At 33.8% G+C, this 20,435-nt stretch overlaps 3 protein-coding genes across 4 annotated transcripts; 2 read left to right on the top strand and 1 right to left on the bottom strand.

The window, feature by feature from the left end:
* The first annotated feature begins 3,210 nt into the window (after nt 1-3,210).
* LOC100253593 (cytochrome P450 736A117) lies at nt 3,211-5,429 on the top strand. The gene is made up of 2 exons (XM_010664778.3): nt 3,211-4,310; nt 4,719-5,429. Exons 1-2 carry the CDS (start codon nt 3,372-3,374, stop codon nt 5,325-5,327), a joined length of 1,548 nt encoding a protein of 515 aa, XP_010663080.1. The 5' UTR covers nt 3,211-3,371; the 3' UTR covers nt 5,328-5,429.
* Nucleotides 5,430-7,989: 2,560 nt separating this feature from the next.
* LOC100263937 (serine/threonine-protein kinase AFC2) lies at nt 7,990-12,550 on the top strand. 2 transcript variants are annotated; one of them, XM_002279728.4, is made up of 12 exons: nt 7,990-8,331; nt 9,354-9,546; nt 10,043-10,069; nt 10,164-10,317; nt 10,423-10,471; nt 10,569-10,683; nt 10,991-11,082; nt 11,195-11,351; nt 11,520-11,584; nt 11,677-11,774; nt 11,890-11,992; nt 12,113-12,550. In XM_002279728.4, the coding sequence occupies exons 1-12, from the start codon at nt 8,227-8,229 to the stop codon at nt 12,260-12,262; spliced, it is 1,308 nt and encodes a 435-aa protein (XP_002279764.1). In that variant the 5' UTR covers nt 7,990-8,226; the 3' UTR covers nt 12,263-12,550. The 2 variants fall into 2 exon arrangements, with proteins under 2 accessions (XP_002279764.1, XP_010663081.1); XM_010664779.3 differs by lacking the exon at nt 9,354-9,546.
* Nucleotides 12,551-13,002: 452 nt separating this feature from the next.
* LOC100248488 (lysM domain receptor-like kinase 4) lies at nt 13,003-14,862 on the bottom strand. The gene has a single exon (XM_002276794.3). The coding sequence runs from the start codon at nt 14,860-14,862 to the stop codon at nt 13,003-13,005; it is 1,860 nt and encodes a 619-aa protein (XP_002276830.3).
* Between the last annotated feature and the right edge of the window lie 5,573 nt (nt 14,863-20,435).

Below are 20,435 nucleotides of genomic sequence, written 5' to 3'. Positions count from 1 at the left end.
TTAAAAACAACTTGAAGTAATAAGTAAAAACAATTAAATTATTTTTAAGTTCAAATCTTTATTTTACTTTTTTACTCGATATGACCAAATTACCTTCATGATTTCCTTTTGCTATTCTACAACTTTCACTATTACTCGACTTTCTTAGTCCTAATTATAATTTATAAGGATAAATATGTTAATTTAATGATTTAAAATAAATTTTAAATAAATTTTATCAAACAACCTTAATTTTTAAAATAAAAATTAAATAATAAGTTTTAATTCAATAATTTAAGAATAATTTAACCTAAAGTCAATTTAAGTCATTAAGTAATAAGTATTAAGTTTTATTAAGCACACCCTTATTGAGCTTGAAAATGTGGAATATATGTATTTGTTGAACAATTATAAATCATTCTTTGCATTTTTATCATCTCTTTCTTTATATTTATGCATATTTTATTTTTGCTTGAATTTGTCATACTTTTGATTTTTTATTTTTTGGAAAGCATGCACCTTTACCATCTCGGGCCTTTCATTGTTTAGATTTATTTTTATTTATTTATTTATTTATATTTGTGTTGCAGTAGTGTCTTATTCAAATTAAATATGCTGAATTCATGTACAAGTTTTAATACATAGCATATTTACTTTCCTTTAATATAATCAAAATCTAATTTACGTGACTCTACATTCATTTGGATATGTTTACGTGACTAGACGTGTATCGTAAAATATATATTTTTGTATTTTATTTAAAAAAAATTAATATTAATTTGTCTTTTCTTTATGTCTTGGTGCATTTAAAAAAAATATATTCATAATTAAAAATGCATATAGTACCATTATTCTTTATCTTTTATAAACTACAAAACAAATAAAGGGATCGTCACAAGATTTAAGATGGATCCAAAATGCTACACGTATTGTTGGTCAAGTAAAACCCATATATAATATGTTCTAATACATTATGGATCTATGATGACCGATTCAAATGGACCATCTTCCTCATCCTAGATGTCTTGTCTAACCTAATCTTGTCTAAATAAAATTAATCCCTCATTAGTATTAGTCTCCCCCGTGACTTGACTTTGTCAGAGTTACTTCCTTTGGAATTACTTGGGGTTTGGTTCTTAACTTAATGAATGCACGGGGTATGCTTCCAACCCATAAGCATACAATATTGTCCCTTTCAATCACAGATATTTAAATCCCTATTTGAAAACAAAGTCTATGTTATGTATTCATTTCAAAGTAAGTTTTTTAGAAAACCATATTTTAGTCTGCACTTGTAAATCATACTAATAGTTTGTTCCCTACGTGAGAAGGATACAAATATGTTTGCTTAGGAGTCAATCATGTGCTGAGGGAAGAGGAGACAATCAACCTTAGGAGTCTTACAATATATGTTTGCTTTTTCTTGTCTGGAGTTATTTACCTTTTTTTTTTTTTTTTGTTAGAGGGATGAGGAGTCAAGATGTTGCTTTTCATGGGGTGCATGGGCAACCATAGGTAGATTTCTTTAAGTTTGGTATGGAGATGGTACAAGCTTAATGGCATGCATCCCTTGCAAGCTTGCATATTGCATTTTCAGATCTTTGGCTTGATCAAAAGAGAACATGAAGGCATATATTTTTAGTATTTGGTGTAGAAAAGGCCAGAGATGAGGAAAAGAAACCGTGTATTTGCAGAAGTGAATTACTTAATGAGTCGTCCTGGGGACAGATTCTATGGAGTGGTTTGTCCCATACACTTAAGCTTACAAAGATTCAAAGTAATTTAAGTAACTGACAAGAGACAGCCATTTTGATGCCGACATATGGTACTGACTTCAAACAATACGAGAGAGAAAACGCGTAATCACAGGTGTCTAATATCATTAGACTAAGAAACCTGGTAAGAAATGGAGAAATGGGAGATACTTTCTATATGAAAAATGGTCACATAAAAGCTTTGGGTTTCTAGATGACACATGCCAATTATTAAAAGGAGATCATTTATATTTATACAAATAAAATTTTAGAAATTTAGACAATGAGCTTCTTCCGATAACACGTATTTACTTTCTCCCATTCAAAAATTTATTTATTTTTAAATAGAAAATATTAAAATATGATAATTTTATTTTAAACATTAAAAATAATATATATTCTATATTTTTTATTCATTTTATTAATTAAATATAATATAATATAATATAATATATTTCATATATTATTTTAAAATATCATGTTATATGTATATTTAAGAATATTATATCCTACTAGAAATTATATCCTAAGATATATATTTCCTATTTAATGAGATATGATATCCCACGAGATATATATATATATATATATATATATATGCTAGAGTTTGAAGAATTCCTAAAGGATCGACATATCCTATTTAATGGGATATGATATCTCAGGATATATATATATATATATATATATATATATATATATATGCTAGAGTTTGAAGAATTCCCAAAGGATTAGCATATTCAAGTCCATCCCTATAGATATTTCTTTTTCTAACCACACAATTGCTAGCACAATTATTGTAATTCCCAATATAGGAGTAAAAATAAGTACAAGCATCCATATGATCCCATAAACCTCTTTGAGTATTCCAATCGGGATAAAGAATTGATGTCTTGTACTTTTTGTGTATCAATTATCATTTCAACAATCAACTTCCCCCATAATTATATCTATTCTACTTAGTATTATTATAATGTCAGCGAATTTCATTCTTTTAACTAACTAAGGAAGAATTTGCAAATTGATAAAACTCGGCAATCGAATTTTCCATCTCAAAGGAAAAACATTTTGATCTCCTATCAGAAAAATTCCTAACTCTCCCTTTGGGGCTTTGACTCTCACATAAAGTTCTTGTTTTCTATTTATTAAGCTGAAAAAGATTATTCATGAAGCAAATTATTATTATTATTATTATGAATTTTTTCAGAAACATACTAAAAGAACAATATCTCATTTATTTAAGCTCTTCAATCATTTAAAAAGAAATTTGAATCATACAAAATGAGAAAAGAATGTCGTATAGAGGAAGAAATAATATGCTTCGTTGTTTTGTTTTTCCAGTCGGTAGTAAAGAAGAAAATGTTGACCGGATGAATGTGGGTTCTTCGTTGTCTACAGAGCAGTGGAGCCACACCCGAAGGAGACCATGGCAGTCCTTCAAATTTAAGGGTATATGAAACTCAGGCCGGCACCCCGGTCAATTTGCGCATCATCGCATTTTAAGGAGATTTATAACTTATCTGCATACTTCTCTGTCTTCTTCCATTTCTTTCTTCTATAAATACGTGTTCGCTCATCCATTCATTTGCACAAACACTTGCAAGAAACTAGCAAGGAAGAAGTAAAACACACACTGGGAAAATGTCAGGTCCCATAGTGCAAAAATTCAACATGCTCCTATTGGATCCCTTGTCCTTCTCCCTCTTTCCCTTTTTCTTCTTCATCGTTCTCCTTGTGAGATGGCTCTTCAGTACCCCTCCAACAACCCACAAAACCTTACCACCTTCACCACCAAGGCTTCCTGTACTAGGAAACATGCACCAACTAGGCATCTATCCTTACCGTTCTCTTCTATGCTTAGCTCGGTGCTATGGCCCGCTCATGCTTCTTCAGCTTGGCAGGGTCCGGACACTTGTTGTGTCATCCCCAGATGCTGCCCAGGAGATCATGAAAACGCATGATCTCATCTTTGCTAACAGGCCCAAGATGAGTTTGGGAAAGAGACTTCTGTATGATTACAAGGATGTGTCGGTGGCTCCTTATGGGGAGTACTGGAGGCAGATGAGAAGCATTTGTGTGCTCCACCTTCTTAGTAACAAGAGGGTTCAGTCTTTTAACACTGTTAGAAGAGAAGAAATCTCCCTCTTGATCCAGAAGATTGAAGAGTTTTCTTCATTATCAACGTCTATGGACTTGAGTGGAATGTTTATGAGGCTTACAAATGATGTGATATGCAGGGTGGCTTTTGGGAGGAAGTACAGTGGAGATGAAAGAGGGAAGAAGTTCAGAAGATTGTTGGGGGAGTTTGTGGAGTTATTGGGAGGTTTCAATGTAGGGGACTACATTCCATGGCTTGCTTGGGTGGAATATGTAAATGGTTGGAGTGCCAAGGTGGAGAGAGTTGCCAAAGAATTTGATGAATTTTTGGATGGAGTAGTTGAAGAGCATTTGGATGGTGGTACGGGTTCAATTGCTAAAGGTGATAACGAGAAGGATTTTGTGGACGTTTTGCTTGAAATTCAGAGGGATGGAACTCTTGGCTTTTCCATGGACAGAGATAGCATCAAAGCTCTCATTTTGGTAAGAATTTTATTCTCTATATTTAGTACAAACCAAAAGAAAATAATAATGCTCTCAATCCATGCTTGCTTCTTCCACAGCTCTAGAGCTGTAACAGATTCTGCTAGCGTCTTTTGCAGACAAAAATGGCATGGTACATGTCATATAATTCTTCACAAAATAAAGGCATAACTCAACTATACTCATGAAAGGAAAGATGATCTGCTGCTAGGCATGCATGCATGTAGTCAGTGCAATTTCTTGAAATTTGGTGCTATTTCATGAATCATTATAGATAGGTTACCAGAATATAAAGCTGTGACTACCAATGTGTAGCATTCTTAATAGGTTCGCATTATTTCAACCTGAGTATAGTATCCAAGAATTCTTGAATAAGTTGGAAGGATAATAAACTTGTTTTTCTTGTAGGATATATTCGCTGGTGGAACTGATACTACTTACACAGTGCTAGAATGGGCAATGACAGAACTCTTAAGGCACCCCAAAGCCATGAAGGAACTGCAGAATGAAGTGAGGGGAATTACAAGAGGCAAAGAGCACATAACTGAGGATGACTTGGAGAAAATGCACTACTTGAAAGCGGTAATCAAAGAGACTCTTCGGCTGCATCCTCCCATTCCATTACTGGTTCCACGAGAATCAAGCCAGGATGTCAACATAATGGGCTACCATATTCCAGCTGGAACGATGGTTATTATCAATGCTTGGGCCATTGGAAGAGACCCCATGTCCTGGGATGAGCCGGAGGAATTTAGGCCAGAGAGGTTCTTGAACACTAATATAGATTTCAAAGGACATGACTTTGAGTTGATTCCCTTTGGAGCTGGAAGGAGGGGTTGCCCAGGAATCTCATTTGCTATGGCCACAAATGAGCTTGTATTAGCAAATCTTGTGAACAAGTTTGACTGGGCATTGCCTGATGGAGCAAGAGCAGAGGATTTGGACATGACTGAATGCACTGGTCTTACTATCCATAGAAAGTTTCCTCTGCTTGCTGTTTCAACTCCATGTTTTTAGATAGTCTCAAGATGCATGCTAGTATGTAGCATTCCATGTGTTGTTTATGTGCTTAGAAATGTTTTTAGTTTCCAATGATTCTTGTGTAAACTATGTCACCTGAAGGAAATTCAGTTATTGTTCAATCATTGAATAATATAGCCATGAATTGTTGATTGATATTTCAAAACCTAATCAATATTCAGTTTCTATTTGCAAATTTCCAAATTGATTTGTTCACACGAAAGAATATGACATTTAACCAAATCAAGGACATGATGATTATAAGTGTTGGTTGGAAATATACACACACGTCTCAGTATGCTAGACACCTAACAAAATGTCGATTCAAGGGCCTAATTTTCTTTTGTTAAATTATCAATTGCCAAGTTGTATAGACAACATTAATCTTTTAAAGTTGGTCATTCTTTAGGAAAAGGATGTTTGTGATAAGCCACATATCTTATGCGTTACCAAATTAATATTTGAGATCGTATATATATGATTAAAAAATATCACATTAGGTGCATTCAAGTGATTGAGTCGTTTAATTTTAAGATTAGATTCTTAAAGTCACTCACTAGGTTATTCACATGAGTAAGTCTTTTAATTTACCAGTATTTGTTAGCAAAAATACGCTAGTTGATTTCTTACATATTGTGCATCAGGGACTTGCTTATAGGTAGATTCCTAAAAAATGAACTTTCTTTAGGTTATATTTGGTTCCCGGAAACATAGTATAGATTTCACTATACTATAGTCAAATAAAATGTAGTCAAACAAAAAATTTATTAGTTGTTTTTCTAGTAACTAAAGATTTCACTAACCATTTATTTTTGACACATTCAAAGTTGAAGTTTTGAAAAATAACATTCACAAATATATGTACTTTCCAATTCAAAATGCTCATCAGAGTTTTGAAAAATATAGGCTTGAAGGGAACATTTACATTTTCTACTTCGTGAAGTGCTTTACATCATAAGCACCAACATTAACATATATTTCCATTAACTGAAAAGTAACAATGAAGAAGTTCACACCTAATTGATCACCCACCATGGCTTTAGCTAGGAAAATCCTTCCCACCATAGGGACACAAATAAGCATGTCTCTTGATGAAACAACAAAGAATAAAATAGAAATCTCATTCAAAACGGGGATGGGAGTGCATACCTTGTCCTACCTACGGTTTGAGGTGGAGATGAAAAATAACTATATATTCTGAGATGGGAATGGGATAGGGGTGCTCCGTCCCAAACCCGACCTATTGCCATTCCTAGATGAGACCTCCCGCAATAAAAGAAAAATGTTTCAAGTTTTGTAAAAATTAACTATACTGCCTAAGAGTCATTGTAAGCAACATTTTATTATTTAAAGGTTTTATTGGATTTTCTTGCATTCAAGTTGGCAACCAAGAATCTTCCCTATACTCAATCAGTATGTGATTTCCGTCTCCATTCAATCCAATTTATAGGATGTTTCTTATTTAAAAAATTATATCAAAATTCATGCATAATGGAATATGGATGAGGATCATGAGATGGTGTGTCTTTCTTCTAATTTTATATTTTCTAAAAATGAAAATAAATATTCAATTCCTAATTGAGCAACTAAATAGAAGTTTGATGGAAATCTTTTTTCAGTTTTTATTTTTAAAAGTTTATGAACAAAAAATTATTATTTATATCTTCTATTTGTAATTATAAATGAAAATGTTTGATTTATGAAACTATATTAATATTTCTTTTAAGTCTAGAGCAGATAATATCTATATGGTTAGGTGTAGATCGTTATACAAATTATTTGTTAAAAATAAATTGAAACATTTTTGTTTATAAATAGATAAATTAAAATGATTAATTTGAAATTATTTTTAATATAAATATTTTTTTTGAAATTTCTTAAAAATATTATAATCTTTAAAATAATCAAATCATTTTTTAATCAATTTAATAAATTAATTTATGCAACTTTTTTAATTAATTTGCATTCTTGTAATCTAATTTTTGTTATATCTTATTGCAAATTAATTTGTGTCATTCTCCTTTTAGTATCCATAATTAATTAATTAATTATCACTTTCACTTGCTTAGTAAAAATCTTTTTAGGGTTTAAAGGGTACCTTATGAGACCTTTTCTATAGGCAATTTGACCCTGGATTTGAACTTAATTTTTGTAAGCAAGTTTTCAGTAGTCGTATTAAGGTTTTATTTACTTTAAAATTTTAAAAATCATTTTTTAATCATTAAAAAGAATCTAATTGTCAAGTGGAAACACACTTGAAAAATCCATGTCACTATTTTAAAAAAATATTGTAATCAAACTACAATATTATTTTTATTCCAACCCCTTCTTGATGCAAGCCCAATACTTTAGGGCCAGGCCCAATTCTGGGGCCTCTGGGTGCAGCCCGAGTTCCATTTAGCGTTGCATAAGAGCCGAATCCCATCTCAAGAGAGTGGGTAAGGTTGCGTACACGAGAAAGGAGTCTAGACAAAGTGGGCCCACCAAGATTACTCATGGATTTAGATTCCATTGTTTTTCTCAATTTTGATCGAGGGCTGAATTACTGCCACGTACCACCGATTTTTGTTTTTTGGTCTTGGCCAATTAAATTTTGACCCGCCTCTCATCTGTGAAGGGAAATAAAGGGGGCGCATAAGGTAGCTTTTCCGATTAGCTCAACCATGGTAAGATTCTAACTTTAGTTAGGCTGTGGAGTAGGAATCGGTCAACCCACGGTTGGAAACGAGCCACGTGGACGGTAGGATTTCACCTTAGCCGCCTCACCCCTTGTTATGTCTAGATTAGGATTAGGGTTTCTTCCACATACTAGAAGATCTAGCCTCTTCTTTTTCTTGTGTTTGGTACTCGAGAAATTTGATTGTCTCAGGGATTTTGTCTTGCGTTCTGTGGAGATATGGAGATGGTGGAGCGCGTGACCGAGTTTCCTCACACGCACATGGATCGCCGGCCGAGGAAGAGGCCGCGTTTGGGATGGGATGTTCTTCCTCAGGCTCCGAAGGTATCAGATCTGCTCTTGTTATTTAAGATTTGTCCGATTTTGTTGTTCTTTTGGCTTTTTGTTTTGCTAGATCTGGTGAAGCTTCTTTAGATTGTGTGTATTAGAGCAGGTATGGTTCGATCTTCTGGGTTTGGTTCTGTTATGTAAAACGATCGCAAGATCTTCTTTTCTTTTATAGGATCTGGAAGGATTTTATCTTTTTGATCTACTTGTCATCTGCGTTGAGTCTAATGAAAATATATGAAAAAAAAGAAACTTGAAAGATCCATATTTTTGTCTACAAGTTATCGTCAATTTTCGTCAAAAAGTTCACCCACCCGAAAATTTTTATAACTTTTGAAGAATATATGATTATGTTTTGGTATTGATTCTTTCTTGAATATCCTTCATAAAACCTTGTGTGATTAGAAATTGTGTGATGAATTTTTAGTGAATTAATAGTCTCTGTTTTATTGTCTGGACATCGAACTTGATGCACCAAGTTTGGATCTATTTATATGTGCCCATAGATTTATCGCTTCGGGAGTAGGATTTATAAATCTGGATACTTTAGCAAACTATATCCAATCCACTTTGCAACGAATTGGATTCAAGCTTTCCCTTCAGATACGCAAACCTTAACATTACTGGCTTGCTTCCTGTTGGTGCTTTCCTATCTTTAAGCAAGGAAGATACTAGCTGTTTTACGATTGTGTCTGAATTTACTTATTGAGCATTACTATTTGCACAGAACAGGTTGTTAAAACTAGGGTGCGATTAGCGCTGATTCCTTCTATGTAATGTTTAGATGTTATTATTATCTTGTCATAGAAGTCAAAGATGTTTTTGTATTTTATTATTAATATATGCCAATTGCTTTACCTCATGTCATAAGCTTTAGTGGTGTTTTTCCCTTCTTTCATTTATTTCTTTCTTACCCTATAAAATCACTGGGAGCTTACTTCTAAGGGACAAGGTATCAGCGAGGTACAAAATTTTAATTTTATATCTTGAGTGGAACATGAATGGATGGCTATGTGTAGGCTCAGCTAGGGATGTTTTGTGGACAAGAGGTTGGGAATGTGGCAAGCTTTGCACCTTCAAAGGCACACTCCGACCAAACTACTAGTTCTATGTTTGTAAAGGGAGTAGCTCGAAATGGTTCTCCCCCATGGCGAGAAGATGACAAAGATGGCCATTACATATTTGCGCTTGGAGAAAATTTAACTTCTCGCTGTAATTACACTTTACCATCATTAAAGAAATTTACTTTATTACTTGTCTTGGTGATAATCTCACTATTAAAAATGTTTTGTTAAGACTCTTTTTCAAAGCCTTTACCCTGTTCAATTTCTGGTTGGTAACTTAAAGATAACAGACCTCACTACTCTGCATAAAGTTTTATGTTTTTGGACATGTTCAAATTATCTGTAGTTTTGAAAACATCCCAGCCTTCTATCAATTTTTATGTTCTAAACTATGTGATTGTGATGAAATTATAATTTGCCATGCCACATTTGAGGGTGTTTGAAGTGCTCCTAACATGGATCCAGTGAACTTGTAATTGTGGCTTTAATGATAAATATATTCTGGATAACTGAAATTTAATGGTAAACAGCTGGTTTTTAGTCTAAACACATGTTTCAGTTTTTTGGTATTATGTGATATTAGTATTGCTACCATTGTTCTATATATGTTATTCTAATGATTTTTTTTGTTCCCATGGCTGCAGATAAGATCAACAGCAAGATGGGCGAAGGTACCCCTTTGGATCTATTATTTCTTGATCATTCTCAATTTTCTACATCATAATTCATCATGCATCCCCGATCCAATTTATTTCCTTTTTGTAGGAACCTTTGGTCAGGTTTTGGAATGCTGGGACAGAGAGAGGAAGGAAATGGTTGCCGTCAAAATTGTCCGTGGTATTAAGAAGTATCGTGAGGCTGCCATGATTGAAATTGAAGTCTTACAACAGCTTGCTAAACATGACAAGGGTGGCAATCGGTGAGTGTTTACTAGTGTTGTTAACTCCTTAACCTGCCACTGTTGGCACTCTTATAAGCTTTTCTAAGCATTTTGTCAATGGTTAAATGAGTTTATTCTTTGCAGTTGTGTGCAAATACGGAACTGGTTTGACTATCGTAACCATATCTGTATTGTAAGTATAAAATTGAATTATGATGGCTTGATTTCCCCAATTTCACGAATATTTTGGGGGTTAAGACTTTGTGGATGAATTCAAATGGTTTCAACAGGTGTTTGAGAAGCTTGGACCAAGCTTATACGATTTTCTACGGAAAAACAATTATCGCTCATTTCCCATTGATCTTGTCCGTGAGATTGGCAGACAACTGTTGGAATGTGTAGCATGTGTGTAGTAAATACTTTTGCTAGTTTTTTTTTCAATCCATAATGCGTTTGCCTTTTGTGTATTCCATCTCTTATACTGTTGAATGTCTACTATTTGTAAAAGATTATACTAATATTTTCTATAGCTCTTTAGGATAATTATCATTAATACCTGTTTTTATGCGGTCATTCTCTAAAAACTTTCAACCCCAGCAGTGATCTATCTGCCTTTAAACTTTGTTTACTGCTTGCATTGGATTTTGGATTTAATTAGGGTTTCATTGTGACTCTGTTGCTGAAGTTGGGTGGTTTTGATAATACTTTGCAGTTATGCATGATTTACGCCTCATACATACGGATTTGAAGCCTGAGAATATACTTCTAGTGTCTCCAGAATATGTTAAAGTTCCAGACTACAAGGTACTCCAGATGTTAACTTGATGTGTATTAAGTGGCATATGGTTTTGCTTTATTATTCTTTCTGCATCTACAATGCCCTTGTTATTGTAACATATATTTGTTGCATTTTCAGGTTTCATCCCGTTCACCCAAGGATGGTTCTTACTTTAAGAGAGTACCAAAATCAAGTGCTATTAAAGTGATTGATTTTGGAAGCACAACATATGAGCGACAAGATCAGAACTACATTGTATCAACACGGCATTATCGTGCGCCAGAGGTTATTCTTGGTATGCCATCAAATATCTGCCATTGTTTTTCTGTTGTCATGAGTCAGTATGGTGTTCTACCATTCTTTCAAATTAGTTGGCCAGATCACAGGTTTCTTTTAATGCCCAAGGAAGACAAGTGGATATAGTTCCTTGCTGATGAATACGCTTTTTTTCATGTTTATGTAGGGCTTGGATGGAGTTATCCATGTGATATATGGAGTGTTGGATGTATCTTGGTGGAGTTATGCACGGTACGTTTATTAATTAAATTGCAATGCATGTTGTCTCTTTTTGTCGGCATTGGAATGATGAGGTTATGATGCAACATTTATTCATTACACAGGGAGAAGCATTGTTTCAGACTCATGAGAATCTGGAGCACCTTGCCATGATGGAAAGGGTGTTGGGTCCACTGCCGCAGCACATGCTGAAGAGAGTAGAGTGAGTGATATCATTGAAGACATTTCTGCAGTTTTCAAAATCATAATATTTTATGCCTTTGTCTTTGCTAGTGATTAGTAGTTTGACTTTTTATTAATTGTCATGTGTTTTTCAGCCGACATGCAGAGAAGTATGTACGAAGGGGTAGATTGGACTGGCCAGAAGGTGCGACTTCAAGGGAAAGTATCAAAGCTGTTCTCAAGCTACCTCGCCTTCAGGTTTGTGTACATTGATTGATTTGGTTCATTCATACCAAGTTTTGTGAGCTTGTCTAAAGGTTCTTTATTTGTATTTTGGTCATGTGTTTGACAAATCTATATATGCACCTTTTTTGGCAGAACCTAATAATGCAGCATGTGGACCATTCGGCTGGAGATCTAATACATCTGTTGCAAGGTCTTCTTAGATATGACCCTTCAGACCGATTGACAGCCCTTGGAGCCCTAAGGCATCCCTTCTTTACAAGGGATCACCTCAGGAGGTCTTGACTTTGAGAGCACATTGATCAGGATGCATTGCTGGACAGACTTTTGACGGAGAGCACATTAACCACAAAGTTCCTTTTGGTGATGTAGAGCCCAAGTTTACAAGAGGCTCTCTGCTCGTGTAAATATGTCCATTGTTATACAAGATGAAAGATTAGTCCCCATCATCTCAATTTCCTTAAAAATGTTGGGGCTATTCTAGCCAAGACAATTCTCAAATGTTGTACAACCATGAATTTCACTAACCAATCCCTAATTAATGTTAGATGACAAGTAATTCCTTGATTTTCACTTTTGTCCCGGAGGCAGAATTCTATAATTGTTATTTTTGTTTTAATCATCAATTATGTGGTTGATAGGCAATTTACCCAAAAGCTGGTATTTATGGAGGTTGGATAGGGTTAGACTGCCAAATGCTTTCGAGTCGTAGTCTATATGCATGGACTGGAAAATTTGGAAGCAAGCAACAAAACCCTTCTAACCTAACCGAAATGATTCTATTTTTAAATCTACCTTTGAGGGCTGAGCTCAAATTTAGTATATGAATAAACGTGGTCACTGCGAGGATTCAACCAATACTGCTTAGCAAACCCTAGTCTCACAGTAATATGCACCGAGCGGATGTGATTACGATTAAAATGACGAAATATTGGAAGCTGAACGACATTAATACAAGGTTGCCACAAGGGAGGTGTTTTTTACCTTTTTTCATCCAACCCGAAAATCCAAAACAAATACAAGCATCATAGGATTCTGGAAAGAGCTTTCAAAAGATCATTTATCGTGGGTCTTTGATGGGGTTCCTCCTCCGTGCAACACTTGGCCAAGAGTGCCAGACACAAGGCATCACTCAAAGGGTAATCCCCCTGCAGAACAGGATCAGTGAATTTCTTCAACTTCTCCAAGTACTCTGAAGACCCTTCTAGCCCTCCATCTATCAGAAACTTTGCAGAATCCTTCAAGAAATTCTCCTTTGTAATAGCTTCTTTGGCAGATATCAGCTCAAGCAAAACAACCCCAAATGCATATATATCCATCTTAGTTGTAACTAGCCCACGGCTCAGGTACTCTGGAGCTAAATACCCCTTTTTCCCCACTATCACAGATTCATTAATAATCTCCGTCTCCCTCTCTTCTTCACTGTACAGCAGTGCCCTTGCCATTCTAAACCCGGAAATCTTGGCCCTCCAATCCATGGTTATGAGCACACTTCTGCTGTTTATGTTTCTATGAACATAACCGGGCTTGGTGTAGTAATGAATGTAGTGAAGACCCACAGCGAGATCAAAAGCAATCTGCATTCTCTTTTTCCATGTGAGCTGCCTAGCTATCTTTGGATTGGACAAGCAGTCCCTTAAGCTACCATTCTCTGCAAACTCAAACACAAGATAGGGCCTGGTTCCATAGCAGCATCCCTCTAGCTTCACCATGTTGACATGATTAAGCCTCGTCAATATCTCAATGACATGGCGGGCTCCTTCCTCTGAATCCATCTGCTTGATGGCCATGATGCTACCCCTAATCTTTCCCTGATACACTGCTCTACCAATGATAGATGCCTTGCCAAAGTCCTCGGTTGCATTCCTCAGCTCCTCTAAGCTGAAACTCATCAATGAGTGCTTCAGCTTGGACATCCCATCTAGAAAATCAGGCGACAAATTTGACAGTTGAGAACTTCTAGCCACCGAAGGTTGGAACCTCTGATGATATCTTTTCCAAAAGAAAATGGAACCCCCAGAAGCCACAACCATTAGAACTATCACAATGAAGATGCCGAATCCAAGAAGTAGGTGTGAATTCTTGTTATTTGGTTCTGCGCCGTGTTTGACTTTCCTAAAAGGAACAGCTTCCTGAGGACTAGGAGGCGGATTTTCATAGAGAGAATCAATCTCCCAATTCACCACTGGGACATCCTTTGTGGGAATGAGCAATGTGGTTTGAGGGTAAATAGCTGCATAACGGTCTAATTTATTAGCAGCCCGAATCATTTCTTCAGGCACCCCAAATTTACGTGCCATCAAGTCTGTACTATCACCCTGAATCACTGGATATGTCACAAGGTACCTTACACCATTGTCTCTTTCAAATTTAGCAAGACATGCACAACGAACAGGTACCTTTATTGTTAAATCACCAGGATTATCGCCTCCAAAATCCGGGTTCTCCTCAATGAGACTCTGGGCTTTCACCAATCCTTCAAAAACTGTACAAGCAATTATAAGCAATGAATCTGAATGTGAACAGTTGTAAATGAACATTGCCTCAGAGAACCGATCAGGACAAGAGCAGGTAACTGGGATGATGATCTCCTGACCAGGCCTGAGATTGCTGGAATTAGCTTCAACCATGTTGTTGGTAGTGAAGAGTTCGGATATATTTGCATTGAAGAGAGAGGATATGGAAGACAGCGTCCGAAAATTGTGTTGGGCTCTGTAGACTATGTAGGTTTGGCATGGAAGTTTCTTGGGGTTGCATATGTAGTTGGAACCAGGAAGTTGGGGTTCTGAAGTGCAGTTAGACTTGTCATAAGATTGCTGAGAAAACATAGGTTTGATCATAAGAATTAGAGTGAAAATACAGACGAATTTTGAGAGAGAAGCCATAGCGCTAAAGTTAGTGCATAAAGATATCTCAAAAAGATCAGAATGAAGAGATTTCAAAGAAATCAATAGAGGGGAAGTCATGAACAAACCAATTCAATGGCCGCCTAGCCGGCATTCCATTTTCTATTCAATTATGATTGCATCATCAGCTGGCCGTTTGCCCCCTACTTGCAACACATTTTTTATTGGAGAAGAGTAGAGCCTGGACGGCTTCTTCCCCTTCAGTACAATATGCAGGTCTTGAAATTTCACATGGTTCATAGTTCAATCTTCTCATTTTCCCTTGGTCTCATGGACTTACACTTGATATTATATAAGGTAGTTTGCTACTGCTAGTATCCTACCGACAGTAACAGCCATTTCCTTTGCCTCTATAGGAACAAATAGAAACAACCAAGAGGCACATGCAGTTCATTGGAGAATTGGTCTTGGAATATTTGGATTCTATATGAACCTGCCCCAGGGGGACTGCTCTCTGATCAGCTACTGACAAAAGCTTTATGATCATTTGACCCCACTTTATTAAGTCATAAGCATTCAAGCATTGGAAAGTAACCCATAAATTACAACAAAATAATCACTCTACTGGAAGATTGTCTGCAGGGGCATTAAACAAGCAGCATTTGGAATGAACATAATTCTGAATTTGGGTTATACTTCAGGGTCATATTTCATTGTTATCATGGGTTGACCTTCTTCTAGCATACAACCAGAACAGAAAAAACAATTCCATATACTTGCATTTACATGTAGAAAGAAGGACAAGGGTTTGTCTCCTTGTCATTGTCAATTTGGAAAATTTAGTCCTGTGCCCTTGTTAATCCAGATGGGAGCACCAAAGGCTTAGGATCCTACCCCAAATATTCTTCCACTCTGAAGTACTTGTGCTTTGGTTTTCAACCCACAAATTACTTAAAAATAAATAAAAAAATTTACAAAATAATATTATGTTTGTAAAGCAAACCAATTTGATCCCAAATTCTCAAACCAACTTAAAATTTGGGTGTCATCTATGTGTCACAAAGCACCACAAATTTGAAATAGTTTTAGGACATGTTATTGTTTAGAGAGTCATTTAAAAATGTTCCTTATTTGACAAGAAGAACCCAAATTCAATTCCTCAACATATGTTGCAAGGCCTCTTTCAATTTTCACAATTGGGCGTTTTCCCTTAAGAAATGAGAGAACATCATACATTGGTATCATATTCTAATAGTGTAGAGGCCCAAATTCCTTTTTCATGCTACATTCCATTCCACCTAAGGCCCCACAATTTTCTTGGACTAAGGGGGAAGAACCCAAATCAACATTGAATTTCTCACCAATAATTTCAATCATCCATCAATCGTTTACTAGTTTTTGTAGCTACCAAGTACCAGCTCACTGACTTTTGTGCAGAGCCATGATCCAAGTGCAGTGGATAAAGAAATTGTCAATGATTGGGACCATACTATTATATGGATAAGAAAAATAATTTCCAAAAATCCAAATTGATATTCATTGTCACATAACTAACTGGTGACAATTAATATTCATTGTCACATTGCTCTATGCATTTTTTTAAGCTATGCTACAAAAAAGCCAATAATAACAATAATGTTTTAAGCATTTTCTAAACAAATTTAAACATACTATTAACTAGGGATGTAACTTGAATGCACTGATCCAGTCAAACTCAAACCTAATTCGACATTTAAACGGGCTTGAACAATTATTTTTAATACTCAAATCGAGTTTGGGTTAGATTTTTTTTTTAAAAAATTTGAATTCAATTTGAGTTGGGCTCTGGTTAAGGTTCGGGCAATTTGAATATAACCAGAACTAGATATAATGTTTTTATAATATTTATAATACATCTTATCATCCTATATAATAATATTCTTTTTTTTTTTTCTATTTTTAAGAAAAAATATCATATTATATTATATCATATATTTTTTCATTTTTTTAAGAAAATATATAAATTTATATTTATTCTTTTGTTACTATCTTAAAATTTTGCCTTATTTGTTATTTAAATTTTCATATAAATACATTTAAAATAAAATAAAATGTTATAAATAGATTTTAAATTATGCAACTTGAATAATTCAAATCTAACTTGATCAATCTGAGTTTAACTTGAACATCATCAATCCCATCAATTTATCCAAGTTAGAACCCTATTATCAAAGTCAGTGTTTTCATCCTTATCTCTAAGATCCTTAAAAACACTAATGAAATAATATTAAAACAAGAATGAGAATAATATTTTCGGACTTTTTATAAGAAAATACAAATAGAGTTGAGTGTTTTTTGCAACTAATTTTTTAAAATTTTAAAAAGGCTATTAATAATAGTATTTTTTTTATTTTTTTTGACACAAGTGTGAAAGATTATTCTCAACTTTTTTACCAGAATTTTATACAAAAATATAGGGTGCGACGAGCCAAATGCAGCTTTATCATATTTTTTATACAGCAAAAGACACCTATTTAATGCCCATTTGGATATAGATATATATTATATATACTAACTCTTATATAAAAAATATTGATTTGAGATTTAAGGTAATAAATTTTTTTATTACCTTATTTCTTAAAAGATAAATTTCACATATTTTTTAAAAGATATTATTTTTTTTAAGTATTAAAGAGTTAGGTGGTATTTGCCTTTTTATTTAAATTTAAATAAAACTTAAAAAGCCAAAAAACAGTCTCGACTGTGATCGACCGGTTCACTAACCGTTGGAGTATTTAATGCTTGATAGGTGATCGAACCTTAATCGGGCCTTGATTAGGAAGGCAAATCTCTTGATCGAGAAAGAAAAGTTATTGGAAGAGAGATAGTGTTTTTTGCATCTCTCGATCGGACCTTGACTGGGAAGGAGTAACCGATCGACCGGTACCTTAGCTGGTTGAGCCGGTTGGCCAATGCCTCGATCAATTCACTATTTTTGGCCTGAAAACCTATTTTTTTTTATGGTTTTTTTGCTTCTAACACTTATACAAAGTATTTAGGTAAAATAACATATTAATTTTGAAATGTTTTGCCTATGGTTCATTTGATAGAACTTGGATTTTGATGGAAATGCAACTTTAATGCATAAACCGGGTTTTTCAAAGATGCATGAAATAATATGTAAATCCTAAGTGCATTCATGCATTCATCTTATAATGTTTCATATGATTAAAAGGTCTTTCAAAAGTCTTAATCTTACATCCATTAGGTCCTTTGATGAATTTCCAAATTAATATTTGAAATTCTTTATAATTTAAACCAATTAGTAACTTAACCATAATTTGTTATCATCAAAACATGATTAGGAGAACCCTTGGGCTAACAATAACTTAATAATATTAAGTATTAAGTCCTTTATTTTTTATTACTTAATTTGGTTAATTATTAAGTATTAATGGGTGAAAGTCATATTAAGACTGTATTTTTTATTGTTTTAAAAAATTATTTTTAGTATTAAAAAAAGTCAAATATTTTTATTTTTTCTATTTAATAATTCTTTAGAAAATAAGTAATAAAAGAAAAAAAAATTAAAAATAAATCATTTAAAGTTTAAAAGTAAATTTAAGTTAGTATTAGGTTAAAAAAATATTTTCTAGAATAGTTTCAAAAATAGTTCTATGATATTTTATAGAAAAAAAATTTATTTAAGAACTTGAAATATTCTTAACCTATTTTCTATATTTTTAAAAATAGCTTTTATATATATATATAATATTTTATGTTTAATCATTCTCCATATTAGTATAATTAATTTTAAAACAATTATTACACAAATTAGTGAAAATAATGGAAAATAATTAAAATATGTTTTCAAAGTATTCCGTATTTTATATTTTTAAGAAGAGAGAATTGTTTTTTTTTTTATTCTAATTACCAAACATGATTTTTTTGTTTTTTTGTTTTCTGTTATCAAGAACAAAACATTATTAAAATCTTATTATTATTATTATTATTATTTATGTAAGTGTGTAAAAGTTGTTATATATTATACAAAAGTTATTTTTAATTTTAAAAACCAAAATTTAAATTTTAGTTCATTATTAGGTTTTTCATAGATACACTAGTAGTGTCCTCTCGACCCTTGTGGTGGGTAGTTGTATGGCCTTTTAGGCAGGGATTGGGCCATGGTTTCTCTCCCCCACAAGCTGATACCAATTTTGGCATTTTCTCACAAGTGGCTAAACCCTCTAGGGAGAGACGTGTACGTGCAATCTTCTTTTGCACTTTTCCATGACTTTTGACCCCAAGCACGCCACCAATGGTGGCAAACTCTCACTTTCCAACTTGTCTTTCTTTCTTCCACCAACTTCTCACTTTCTCTTGGGAAAATGATTACTTGGAGCTTTTTGCTCATATGTTCCATATCCATCTTCTCCGCCTCTTTCCTTCTTTTCCATTCATTCAACAAGTGTGTTCGATTCTTTTCCATTCATTCAACAAGTGTGTTCGATGTTGTTTTTGGTGGACAAAGATCCCTCAAATCTGGCTAGCCTTTTTTTTTTTTTCTTTTTTAATGTTTTTGGATGTATATATATATTGGATATGTTAATTTCATATTAGGATACGAGTTGCATATCCATATATCATAAATTTATTTATTTTTATAAAAATTTTAAAATTTTTCATATTTTTATTTTGCAAAATAATTTTTTATTATTGTAGGAAGAGTGTAAATAATTTTTATTTTTATTTTATTACATTAGTCTTATATTTTTGGGAAGAGTTCTATTGAGAATTATTTTTATTTTATTTTATTCTATTATTCTTATATTTTTTGGAAGAGTCCTATTAAGATTGTGCTAGTGGAATCCCATTCTATTTATAAGTAAAATCTCTTTCCACTTTGAGTCATATTCTAATTACAAGTAGAATCCCAATGGGACTGTGTTAGTGGTCTATAAAAACATGTCACATCTCACTCTCTAAATATAAATACCAAATTTTCAGAGAGTTTTTCAGAGAGTCTTTTCATACATCTATCTGGAAGAATTTTTTCAAAACTTGAGCTGAACACATCTCACTCGCTTACAATGTGCACCCAAGACAAGATTTGGATGTTGAATCCTAGAGGAATACCACTAGTACCCTAGTGCACCGAGTTCGTCTTCAATGATGGTGGATTTATTTCAAGGACAGTGTTTGTCACGCCTCAGCCGATATATATTTTTTTCTTATTAATTCTGTTCTTTGTTTATGTTTTTTAGGTTAGTCATTTGTTTCCATACCCTTAAATCCAACAATCTTGAAATATATCTAAATGGAAGCTTCCCTAGTTCACACCCGTCCTAACACCTATAAAATTGATCTCTTCAATGAGACATTCTTTAAGAGATGGCAGGAAAGGGTTTTCTTTGCAATTGATGTAGTGAACTTGGGACATATTTTAATTGATCCTAAATTAGAAGATGGTTCTCATTTGTTACCAACATGGGAAACTGGAAATAAACAAGTTAGGCATGCTATTTTGAGTACCCTTTCTAATGAACTTTTTGATATTTATCGTCAATTTAAAGTTACAAAAGAAATTTGGGATGCAATGAATAATGCATTTGTGGGAAAGGGCTATTGTAATT

The sequence above is a fragment of the Vitis vinifera genome, chromosome 17, assembly GCF_030704535.1.
Source record: "Vitis vinifera cultivar Pinot Noir 40024 chromosome 17, ASM3070453v1".
In the NCBI taxonomy this organism is placed as follows: Eukaryota; Viridiplantae; Streptophyta; class Magnoliopsida; order Vitales; family Vitaceae; genus Vitis; species Vitis vinifera.
This window is presented reverse-complemented; position numbering and strand designations above follow the sequence as displayed.

Bases quoted from the DNA above. Each gene is read 5' to 3' on its own strand.
- LOC100253593 (XM_010664778.3), top strand. From the start codon at position 3,372: ATGTCAGGTCCCATAGTGCAAAAATTCAACATGCTCCTATTGGATCCC. The intron at 4,311-4,718 runs GTAAGAATTTTA...TTTTTCTTGTAG, and splicing joins GCATCAAAGCTCTCATTTTG to GATATATTCGCTGGTGGAAC.
- LOC100263937 (XM_002279728.4), top strand. From the start codon at position 8,227: ATGGAGATGGTGGAGCGCGTGACCGAGTTTCCTCACACGCACATGGAT. The intron at 11,775-11,889 runs GTGAGTGATATC...TGTGTTTTTCAG, and splicing joins CACATGCTGAAGAGAGTAGA to CCGACATGCAGAGAAGTATG. The intron at 11,993-12,112 runs GTTTGTGTACAT...CTTTTTTGGCAG, and splicing joins TCAAGCTACCTCGCCTTCAG to AACCTAATAATGCAGCATGT.
- LOC100248488 (XM_002276794.3), bottom strand. From the start codon at position 14,862: ATGGCTTCTCTCTCAAAATTCGTCTGTATTTTCACTCTAATTCTTATG.